The 12,167-nt window shown below is 55.4% G+C and overlaps 1 protein-coding gene across 1 annotated transcript; it reads right to left on the bottom strand.

Annotated features, from left to right (window-relative positions):
• SIGLEC15 (sialic acid binding Ig like lectin 15) lies at nucleotides 1-9,151 on the bottom strand (the record flags this gene model as incomplete). Its single annotated transcript, XM_084252698.1, has 5 exons — nucleotides 1-82; nucleotides 1,032-1,062; nucleotides 2,108-2,491; nucleotides 3,564-3,950; nucleotides 9,073-9,151. 5 exons carry the CDS (start codon nucleotides 9,149-9,151, stop codon nucleotides 1-3), a joined length of 963 nt encoding a protein of 320 aa, XP_084108824.1.
• Nucleotides 9,152-12,167: the final 3,016 nt, after the last annotated feature.

Raw genomic sequence — 12,167 nt, 5'->3', positions numbered from 1 at the left:
TCACGGTGAACACACAGCTGCCCGGGAACCCTGGGAGCTCATCTGGCTCAAATTTTCATAGTTGGACTCTTGAACCTGGGGCCTGTGGACACAAGAAAGTTAGCTGATCACCCATACAGGAGCGGGGTCCTGACTGCCCAAAGCATACCATAGCAATGGGAAGGTGGGGATGAGGTGACGATGGGAGTAGGGGAGGGGTAAGGGGGTAGGGAGACCCTAAATCCAACAGGCTTGGAGACTAAGTGAAGGGAAGGGCCTGGGCAGTGGGAGAACTTTTATAACAGGGAGGGCTGACAGCATCCCGGACTGCAGAGTCTCTTTGTCTTCTCAAAGGGATGTCATCTGGCATCAAAAGCCATTTCCCTGTTCCTGACCTCCAGTGGGTAGCCTCGTCCCTGTGGTGCGGCTGCCCCTTGACTTCTGGGATGTCTCACCGGGCACCTCACACCTCACTGTCCGTAGTGCTGGTGTGCTCCTGGCCATACCACCCCACCTTCTCTTCTCTCTTCCTCACCTTGGTAAGTGGCCTCCAGTTTCCAGCTCCAAACCTGGACATCTTGGCTGGCACCCTCCCTTCCTTGCTCTGCCTACCCAATCCTCTGGCCAGCCCTGCCTTCTGTCTGCCCTCTGTCCACTGCCGCCACCTGAACCAGTCTCAGCCTTGATCAATAGCCCTTATTCTTCAAATTGGGCCACTTACCTGCTTACAACCATTGAGGGACTTCTCGTTGTACTTGGAATAAATCCCATAGCCTGCCTGACACCAGGTCTGGGAGCTCTGCCAGTTGTGGGAGGCCCAGGCAGTTAAATGCTGGGAATCAGGGCCTTGTTGGGATAGGGGAGAGCAGCAGGGAGCAGGTCAGCATGGCCTGGTCTGGCCTATGATGAATGTGGTGAACTGAAGGAGGGAGACAGGAAGGGCCTAGCTCCTGACTAAGACCAGAGCCCACTTTGCCTGTTCTGTCTCCTCATGCCACCAGCCTGAGGCCTGTACTTACTGGTCAGTGGGGTGAGGTTGGTAGTTCACTTACCGTGGTGGGCTGACCTGGGTGACTGGGTGCTCTGAAAGAGAGAGAGAAAGAGAGGGCATGAACCTCCATGGTACCTCCATACTACCAGCCCTGCCATCCACCCCACCCCACAGTGGTCTGAAGGGCAGATACAACAAACTGCAAGGTAGCAGGGTGTGAACAAGAAGCCTGAGAGAGGCTCGGGAGTTAAGGAGAAGGGTAGAGTGAGGAACAGTCCAATGGGAAAATACCCTGAGGTCAGGATGCCCAGTGAATTCGAAGGCCCTCAAGAACACCAGTGTGGCCTTAGCACAGGAAGCACCAGGGCAGCTGACAATATCTGGATTTCATCCCAGGAGAGTTTGAGGCTGGTGCTACTGACCCAGTGGTCTGACAGGCTGTAGGAAGTCCCCTTTCCAGGGCACAGGGCAATTTTCCCACCCACCCATCCGTCCACCTCAGAGCAGTGTGGGGCAAGAGCACCCTGCTGTTCACACCCCACACCTTTGCACATGCTGTTCCTTCTGTTAGGAATACCACTTGCTCCATGTTTCCCTAGCTTGTGCCCACCTGTAATTTTTGATGTAGCTCTCACCTTGCCAACGTAAGCTTTTCCTCTGGCTTCTATCAACCCACTCCCCCAACTCCAAAAGCTCACTGCATATCACATTATTTGGTTCCATCCCATTCAAGGGCAGGGAACCATGTCTTATTCATAGCTGTGGTCCTAGTACCTACACAGCACATAGCAGGTCCTTGAGCTGCTGTAACATAAGTGAATAGAGCCATTTGGAATGGCCTGTGTGTGGTCAGAGCCCTCAGGGAAGAGTCATTTAGGGGGTGGTGATGAAGGGGGGCTATACAGTTTGGGTCCCTAATTCTGTGACTCCAGGCCAGAGGCAAGTTTCTTAACCTCTTCCATCCCAACTTTCTGGTGTAAGATGGGCTAATGCTGGTTCCCACCTCCTGGGCCTGATGCTGGGAGTGCAAAAATGGTGTTTCGGTTGTATCAAGGAGGTGATCAGAGAGATGGTCTTATCTAAGAAGGGAGGCCCTGCTATGCCCCTTGCACCCACTCTGGCCCCAGGTGCACCCACCTAGGCCGCAGCGGGCAGCGGCTGTACGGGCTATCAGGACACCAAGCAGCAGCAGCGCCTTGAAGCAGAGGGCACCGAACAGGAGAGCGACAGCTGAGGCCCCGGAGGCACCATGGAAACGGAACAGGTAGACGCTGGCTTCTGCTCGGCCCAGGCTGTTGGAGGCTGTGCAGGTGTAGCGACCGTCCTGGGCCAGTGCGGGCAGCTCCGCGGTCACCTGGTAGCCACGACCCTGACTCAGGCCTGGCCCAGTGGTTGAGCCATTGCCCAGGGCAGGGCCAGACCAGACAAGGGAAGGCGGCGGCTCCCCCTCGGCGGTGCAGAGTGCGCGGTAGGTGTGTGCTGGGCCAGGGAGCACGGAGATGTTGAGTATCCGTGGGGCGGCTGCAGGTGGCCGTCAAGGGAGTTGGGGGAGAAAATGAACTGTGGTTAGAGTGCATGCATGAGGTGGCAAGGGTTAGGGGTACCACTAACTGTCCCCTTCAGTGGAAATGGGGGGAGCAGCTTACCTGCCTGGGTCCCAGGACAGGTATGGCTTTTCCTCAACTCTGAGCCTGCTATTCTCTGGGCAAGCTATTCCTCAACTCTGTGCCTCAGTTTCTCCATGTGTAAGATGCGGGTCACTTACCTTATTGGGCTGTTGAGAAGATGTGGCAAGACAATAAGCTTGGACTAGGGTCTGGCTGGTAGCAAGGACTCACTAAATGGTGGTTCTTAGCTAATGTGCCTGCAGTGTCACCTAGGCTGGGGGCCTGACTGCTGGTGTGATTTCAGGGGTACCTTGCATCTAGAATTGAGACTGATTCTGAGTCCTGGGATTATGGCAGGGAGGTGCAGACTCTGGGAAGAAAGTGAAACAGAGAGGTGGCCAAGCCAGAACCCAGAACATCTGGATCCCTCACTGTAGGGGTCCAGCATGATTAAAAGTTCCACAGGAAACTCCATTGCCCGGCCAGGTTGAGAACCACCATTCCAGGGACTGGTCCCCACATCTTTATACCGCAGGGTCTAGCCAAGTGCTGGGCATGTGGTGGGCTCCCTATGCAGCTCCCCAGGGGTTGTGGGTGTCCTTTGGTTTACACACCCCATTGCAACCCTAGCCATATTTAGGAATATTGTTTTCTCGTGTTTTTATCCCCCCTAGACTGTGAGCTAGTGGGGACGTTTTCTCTCCCTGAGCTGCACTATGATGCCCGTGCCTGGGTCTTCACCCTTCCTGGCACCAGGATTCTGCAGGCGGCCAGTAACCACCGCCAAGTTTGAGGCTCCCTTCTTTAGAGACAGGGTCGTGCATCAGGCATCACGCCTTCGGATGCCAGCAGTGGGCACGGTGCCCAGCCCCTTGCCAGCCCATGGGACAGGGGCGCGAGAGCTGGGGGAGAGCAACAGCAACCGCGCCCTCCGCGCCGCCTGCCCGGGGTGTTCCATGCGCCCCCGGGCCCCGCGCCGCGCTCACCCGACACGCGGAGCCGGACGCCCTGGCGGCTCTCGTAGCGGTCGTGGACGTCCCCGCCGGCGAACTCAACGCGGCAGAAGTAGCGGCCGTCGTCGGCCAGGGCGAGGCGCTCCACGCGCAGCGAGAGGTCGTTGTGGCGCGGGTTGCCCAGCAGCCGGAAGCGGCCGTGCAGGCTCAGCGCCGTCTGGCAGAGCTCGCTGCCCCGCGCCGCCGCGCAGCGGAACACCTGCGGCCCCGCGTAGGGCTCGCGCGCGCGCCAGATGGCCGTGAGCGGCCCGTCGTAGTGGCGGTGCGGGTGCGTGAAGGTGCAGGGCAGCACGGCCGCCTCGCCCACCGCTGCGCTCACCTCGGCCGGCACCTGCATGGACCAGCGCTGCTCCGACGCACCTGCAAGGGCGAGCGGGCGGGACAGGACGGCCCTTGGGGTCTGTCCAGGGTGTGCGTGGGGCCGGGTTGAGAACCATTCTAGGGACTGGTCCCCTGGTCCCCACCTCTTTATACCCCAGGGTCTAGCCAAGTGCTGGGCATGTGGTGGGCTCCCTATGCGCCTCCCCAGGGGTTGTGGGTGTCCTTTGGTGCACACACCCCATTGCAACCCTAGCCATATTTAGGATTATTGTTTTCCTGTGTTTTTATCCCCTCTAGACTGTGAGCTAGTTGAGAAGTTTTCTCTCCCTGAGCTGCACTATGATACCCGTGCCTGGGTGTGGTTCCCCACCCTTCCTGGGACACCCCCTGAAGGGACACCCCCTCATTCTCGGAGACCTAGAAGCCCCAGGAAGCAGAAAACACCCCCAGGAGGCAGGAGGCCCACTCTGTGATGAGCGGCATCTCCTGGGATCTTGGTTCCCAGGATGTCTGAGGGAAACCCCATACTCTTGCCCCACTGCAGAAAAGCCGTGGGATTTCGTGGTGACAACAAAATCCCAAGTCCCCCAGAATGGTGATAGTAGTAAAAGCACTTACTGTGTAACTCCGTGAAGAGCAAGGTCTCTGTAGTATTTCTCTTAGTTCTCACAAATGATCCTAGAAGTAAACACAGTTATCTCTAGCTACATGTTAATAAGCTGAGGCACAGAGAGGCTGAATAATGGCCTGAAGTCACACAGCTAGGATGAGGTAAAGCCAACTTCCACACGGTTGCAGTCCCAGGCTGCACTCCCATGCACTAAAAGCTTGAAATTTGGGTCACATCCAAGGAGACAACACTCCTATTTACAGAGGGGAAAGGTGGAGGAGGGGGGTCTGGGAGGGAATGGTGTGCTTTGAAGCTTATGTATTGAGTTGGATGAGATTCTTCCAGAATTCAAGTCAACCCAGTGAGCTCTGGGAGGGGGTAGGAGAAGGGAGCTGAGACACAGGGAGTCGTGGGCCACTGTGCTGCCTCCTTCCTCTGTCCAAGTGCCCCTGGATTGGGTTTCCTCACCTCTCATGCTGCGAGCCTCTGAGGTTTGTTTGGCCCAAGGTCTGGAATCTGTGCTCTGCCTCCAGTAGGCAGAGGGCTAGTGACCACTGCCCCGCTATGCATATATGGGCTGTTTTAGGGGAGCGATGATGGAAAGGAGGCTGGAGGGATGTCCTGGGAGGATCAGGCCAGGGGTGATACCTCCCCAAAGAGGGAATACAGGCTGCTGGACCCTTGTGGCTAGTTCACAAGAGAGATCTTTTACAGGAATAATATAATTCTTTATGTTTACAAAGGGCTTTACAGTTTATACAGCTGTAGCACATACATCATGTCACATGGCCCTCATGACATCCTGGGAGAGAAAGGCAGGGCAGATACTGTTGTAGATGAGAAAATGAAGGCCAGAGTCACAGCAGAAGGCAGAAGAAACCCAGCTTTTTGGACTCCCAGTCCAGTGCTCAGTGCTCCTTGGGGTATCCTGACTCACATCTGAGGCAGGAATGCCCACAGCTGGCAGGCCACCCCCAAGGGATCCCATCCCCTCCATGAATAATCTACAGGTCAGGACAGGCTTCCTGCACAGAACCAATGTCAACCACCACCCACATGCCCCTTGGCGCACGTACCCTTGCCCCTCAAAGCACCCTTCCAGAATCCTAAATGGCTGTCCTGGATCCATGAAACTGTTCTCTTTCTGCTAAGTCCCAGTCCCTCACCTGCCCCTGCCTATCTTTATCACCAGCTCTGGACTCCCTCCCTCCAGTGTAGTGGGCTGATGGGGGCTGGGGAGGAGCTTGAATTTCCAGGTGCCAGGTGTGCGGGACCACCGAGTACATATCAAGTGTGTGGGCTGTGCCTCATGTCAAGCCATACTTCAGATTCCCGCTGAACTTGCTATCAGCTAAAGCCACAAGTTATTTTCTCACACACTCTGTTTTTAAGCCAATTCTCTTTTCTTTCGGATAGGAGGAAAAAAGCTTTTGACTCCAAGTGGAGGACTTGACATTTCTCCCTAGTGAGAGCTTGTTTACTCAGCTGTTGATAACCAAAGTGTCTAACTCCTTATGTGAGAAACCCTTTCTGAAGGGTTTGCAGGTTCCGACAATATTTTTAGCTCCGGAAAGCATCTCCTCTCTCTTGATGCTCAGCCCCTGCCTCAGTTTCCCTGCACTTACCACCCTTTACAACCTTAGTCTTGTCTGACAGGTATCATGGAGCCAGGCGCTGATTCCCCAGGTATGGTTTGCTATTGTGCTTTCATCACTTAGCAAACATTTATTGGACACGTCCTCACTCTAAACCAGGCACCAGGATATGAGCTGAAGTTACAAAGAATAACTTATCAGCTGGCTGGAGCGCACAGCTCGGAGACAGAGACAGATCTGTGACCATTGCAGGACTAGCCCTGCAGCCTTCCAGGCACTCTAGTCAGGGACACTAACAATGTGCCCTCTGTCTGAACATGGGCATATTTAACTCCCAGCTCCTTCCTAGTCACCCCTGGGTCTCCATGTCCTGCAGCCTCCCCTGTGCCCCAGGACTGGCAGAAGTACTTCCTCTGTAAGGGCATAGCCTGTTCACTGCTTGTCTCTCCCTGGCACCTGGAAGCACCCAGAGGGCAGAGCTTGAGTATGGGGCTGTCCTCATGTAGTGACCGCCCACACAGCACCTGCCACGTGGTGAATGATGTCGAGCTGAATTGCTGGAGGGAGCTGAAGAGAGGGAGGGCAACTTGGTAGGACAGGGTGGGCGCAGAGTTGGGGGAAGGCGTGCCGCTATTGGGTGGGCAGGGATTGACTGGCGGACCCATGAGATGAGAGAGGAGCAGAGCCTTGAGGAAGGTGGGGATGTCATGAAGCCTTGAGTAGGAAGAAGGTGTTTTAGATGAAGGGCACAGATAGAGTGGCAGGGACCCCAGCGGAGGTCACAGGGCATGAAGGCCTAAGGGGCTTGGAATACACAGTGCTTTGGGACTTCCTGGAGACATTCCTCCTCTCATCATTTCAGATTTCAACAATAAGGTACTGTCATTAGCCCCCCTTGAATGAAAGGGGACCTGGGCCTCAGAGAGCGCAAGTGAAGGCAAGGTCAACTGGCAACAAGAGCCAGGGGTCACCCAAGGGTCGCCCTCGGTGCCTCGTGTTCTCCCCTGGCCAGGATGTTCACTGGCGGGAGGATGACAGCTCCTTGGAAACTGCCTGGAGTGTGAGACCAGGGCCCCGGGGACTGGGAGGGTGGTGCTCTAGGAGCAGAGAGGGCACAAGGAGGCCCTGTCGCCAGTCACTGGGGGAGGTTGGTGTTCCCTGTTTACCTGCGGAACAGCGTTCCAGCGGGCGGGCTCCTGGCTCCCTCTCACATAGAGACCTTTGGATGAGACCGCCCAGGGGACGTAAGGTGAGGGTGGGAAGGTGCAGCAGGAATTGCCAGGGGAGCAAATGTGTTTGCTTTGGCAGGCGTCCAAGCTCCTCAGCATCCGGTGACATTTACTGTGCCCTCTGGCAGCTCCTGCACGTCTCTGTGAGGACAGGGGAGGGACGGCTCATTCCAGAACTGGAACCTTGGTCTCTCTTGTAGGTCTCCAATCTCCCTGCTTCATGGCATCAACCTCTGGGGTCAACAGGAGGCCCACATTCTTGCCTTTGGCCCAAATAACTCCCCCTTGCCCCATGGTGGATCAAGTACCCCAGCCTTGTCATAGCTGAAGCTGGGTGACTTTCTCACCTGTGCTTGTTCTTTCCCTAGACTTGTGTCAAGCACCCAGTCTGTGCCTGCTGCTGCTCTAGGCCGTTCCGTTGGCAGGTGATCTTTGGGCAAGTTACAGATCTTTGGGCAAAATCTTTGAGCCATGTCTTGGGCTCCTCTACTACCAGATCAGGATTACACCCCTTCCTCATAGGATGGTGGGGGGCTGGATGATGTCACAGAAGCAGATCACCCAGCACAGTGCTGACACTCAGGAAACACTCCACGTCTGTGAGTCACCCTCTTTCACAATCCCTGCAAAAGTTGCACAGAGAAGGGAATACAGTGGGGCGTGCTAACCCTTGGCGGACTCGCTCTGGGTCTTGAGCTCATCGTGACACAGCAGGTCAGGACACAGATACCCCCATATCACTCTGTTTGCCATCTTAGACCAAACAGAATACAACCTCCCCCTTTGCCCTAAACTCACCCAAGCTAGTCATGTATTGATGCATTTATTCACTCAATAGAGATTTCTCGAGGGCAATGGATGTGTCGGCATGCTTGGCTTCTCTTTGGAAGCTCATTAAAAGCTTCCAGAAATGACAACTGACAGCCTGGGAGGAAGGGTCCAGTAAAAGTAATGACAAGATGGCTCAGGGTAGCAATAGTAAAAGCAGGCACAAAAGGGACCATTTAGAGGAGTCTGACCAGGGACCTTGAAGCAGCGGCCTGTGTGACAGCCATTATCCACATCACCTTGGAAATGTTCCCTGTCAGGAGAGGCGTGCCCCTCGGGTGGAAAATTGGGGTCTGTCTGGGCTCTGGCCTTGCCACACTATCCCTAACTTTGTGGCTATTGGCAGGTCCCCCCAGCTGTCTGTAGGGAGCTGGGAGTTCTCTCGTATCTGGGGTTTTCTCCAGGAACTCCAGGCATGTGAGGTGCGCTGGCATGTCTCTATTGTCCCCTCAGAGGGGTTGTAGATATGGGGATGATGTGCCCTGCGATGGGAGGGCATCCTGTCCAGGGCTGGTTCCTGCCTTGCTCCCTGAGCTGCTGGGAGAGGCTGTGACCACCCAAGGCTCTGAACCAGAACAAGCAGGGAAGAATGAATGAATGAATGTAAATCACTGCTTAATATCAGAAGTGTTTTTGGGCTCTGTTTAGAAGTTTGATAATGTTTTTGTGACCAGAAATATACTTGGGGAACTGAACTCTTGGTTATGTCAATCAGCCTAAGGTAAAATTGGTTTTGTTATTGTTGTTTCACTTAAAGTCGCAGTTTCCAAGAAACTTTGGATACGTTAAGCGAGGACTTGCTGTACTGAAATATAAGCCATCAGTTCACCAGAAAACTCAGTTGCCTGGAAGGACACATCCACGCGTACATGGTCCCGGCAGCATGTACTGAGGCTCACATTGCTCCGTTAACCGCCCCGGATGCTGCCGCTCGGCGGAAAAGGGATGAGGCTGCAGCATCTGGCACTCCCCGGTCATCATAATCATAACTCAGCTAAGGGGCAGCTGACTCTCCCTGGACCTACTATCCCAAACCCCATGCCTGTGGTGCCAGCATGAGATGAGCGCCCAAGGGCGATAGAAACATCTGCAGAAGCTGGGTAGACAGAAGCGGCTTCTGGATGGTATTGGAAATAGAAACCTCGCTTTTGGCTGCATCTGACCCAAGATCTCCACCACTTCCTCAGTGGGAAAGGAAGCAACATGCGAGTCTCTGTCTAGGTCGTCTGTGGTGAGTTTGTGCAATTGCACTTATGTTAATTGACAAGGGAGCTCTGTTTACTGGTTTCATCACAGAGTATGAGGTGGACACAGACAGGAAAGTGAGCTCCTGGTGGTTGTGTGGGATAATGGTAGGTGTCTGCACAGAATAGCGCTTTAGTAAGAACCAGGGCTCTTGGGGGTGGGCTTTATGTTTGAACTGTGGGCTTGGAAGGGCACAGAAAGATGCCAGGTGGGCACTCCCCATGGGCTCCAGTGCCCCTCATGGAAACTCCGCTGAGAGCTGGAGCTCCGCAGAGATCTGCCTGCTGCTGTCCCCTCCCCCATGCTGGCTACCATTGCCAGTTGACAGGGAGCCAATCTGGTGAACCCAACTGTCTGCCCGCCTTGGGGACACAGGGGCATGTTAACAGGGTATTCTCCAGGGGCGACTCCAGTGATGACCTCTTGGGTGCTAGGCCCCTGGAGGGTGAGCAGAGGGCATTTGGGGGTCTAGGGGAGATGTCCATCTTGGCCACCAAGCCTCAGCACTGAGAGGTGTGTGTTGAGCTGGGACACGTTGCCTTTCATCCTGTTCCCTCTTGCCCGAGTGTGTTCTCTCTGGGCCCAGTGATTCTCTCTGGGCCCGCACGTTGTTCAGATAGGTTATCAGTGGAGAAAAGGTGAGAAAGGAGTGGAAACCAGTGGGGAGAGGAGGAAGCAGAAACAGGAATTCTATGACCCAGAAGTTTCTAGAAGGACTGAGAATGAGGGGTGTGTGAGCCAGAGGCCTGGCTGTGGTTCTGCCTCCAGGTTAGCTGACTTCCCTTTAATTCTTTCCTCTCGGCTGCTGTGTGGTAGAAGTGGACCCTGAGTAACCCTGCCCTGGGCCAGTGTTTGATACAGGGCGCTGCTCCCCGGCCGCCCCTCCTCCCTGGGTAGGATTCCCAGTCCAAGCTACTGACCACAGTGGCCGCTGGGAACAGAAGTGCCCTGGCTCATGAATACTCACACCACCTCCAGGACTAGGGACAGGGCCCATCTCCTCCCTGACATTCCCCTGCCTCCTCATAACTGCTGTGTTTCATAGCCTTGTCTTTTTGGGGATTTTTTTTTCTGCATTGGTTTAGAGTTAGTAAAGCAAACACCTCCGAGCAGTGAAGTTTGCCCAGGCTTAAGGTGCAGGTAGGGGTATAAAGGGCTGGACGTGCACTCAGAAGACTTGGGGGCACAGCCGGGCTGGGGTACCCTGCATGGCACTTGGCCTCCTGAGCCTCCCTGAAGCAGGGATAAGGTTCTCACTTAGCAGGCTTGTGGCGCAGAGCAAAGAAGCCCCTTTGGCGCCAAGCCGCTGAGGGCAAGGCCTGCTTCGGTGGGTGTGGGCTGGCCAGCTAAGACTTGCCCAGGTCACCAGAGCTCCCAGACCCCTGTCCTTTCCACCCACCACATTTCCTGGCATTCCCAGGAAAGCAGGAAAGAGCAGATCTGGGGGATGAAAGAGGGAAGTGACAAGGATTGTGCCTGGGACTCCCTGGGAGATTAGGGCTGCCCCAGGTACTGGTGCTGGGGGTAGGTGACTTGGCATGAGGAAGAACATGGAAGTTAGAAAGGGACTTTAATGAATTCCTTCCACTTTGATTTTGCCAAGAGCCTGTCCAGAGCCCCCTTTCAGAAGTGTGTGCAGGCCCCTAGGCTCCCACACACAGCCCAGCCCAGCCCTCTGGTCTCCTGCTCAGGCCCTCTGCCTGCCTGCCCCCCCACCAGGCCATACGGATGAGCTCACAGGTGAATATGGGTCCCAGAAAGTGGGACCCATATACACACCAGTTCACAGATGTGTGGTTCTACTAGCAAGATGGCAGCCAGTGTGAAGAGAAAAGAGGTGTCCTCCCCGGGTGGTGTACACATGAGGCTCCCTCACGTAATCTCAAGCCTAGCCAGAATATATTTTGATGCAGATGGTCTGTGAGTGCCTTTTGCGAAATGCTGCTCCCGGGGACACCAGCTCGCTGAGCTTGGTGACCGATGGCACCATTACTTCAGTCCATGGTAAAGAGTTGCTACTCATCCCTTGGGGTTCCTGCTGGGTGGTCAGGGTACCCTCTATCACGTCCTATTCCACACATAAAATTATCCCCAGCCTCACCCCAAACAACCATGTGCTCTTCTCCCCACGTCTTTGGGGCTGAGCCATCAAGGCAAAGCATTTGGATGATAGTGACACCCACAGGCTCTTGAGAGCCTGGACTGCCCTCCCCCATGCTTTCCCTTTATCCCCCCAGGGTCCTCGTAGCAATGAGGGCAGGGGGTGGGGTGGGCTTTCTACTGGTAGGGACACTGAGGCCCTGAGACATCAGGGGACTGCATCCAGTCACTCGAAACTTAATGGTGACTGAACTTTGGCTCCTGGCACGACCCCAAAGTGCCCACTCTTCCTCCTCCACAGACCTGGAGCATCTGGGCACACGCAGCTGCCCCAAGTTCAAGGAGAGGAGCATGGACTGGGATTTTGTCAGCATCTGCTCTGTTCTGAGCATGGGCCAGAGACAACAGTGGGAAACTCACCCATCAGGAGGACGCACAGCAAGCAGGCCAGGAGTGGGATGGCTCCCTCCATGTTGTGAGCGCCTGGAGACCAGGCCGGCCCCTGCACCCCGCCACCAGGACCTCCCTTGGCGTGCGTGGGGGCAGAGGTGGGAGGGGGCGGCAGGGGTGCTGAGATCTGCAGCCCACTGGCTCTCAGGCACTGGAGGAGCTGCAGAGGCTGCAGGCGCCGAGGTATAATTAGCTGAGA

This window comes from Talpa europaea, assembly GCF_964194135.1.
Source record: "Talpa europaea genome assembly, chromosome: 13".
In the NCBI taxonomy this organism is placed as follows: Eukaryota; Metazoa; Chordata; class Mammalia; order Eulipotyphla; family Talpidae; genus Talpa; species Talpa europaea.
The sequence above is the reverse complement of the archived record's forward strand: the minus strand, read 5'-3'. Positions and strand labels throughout refer to the sequence as shown.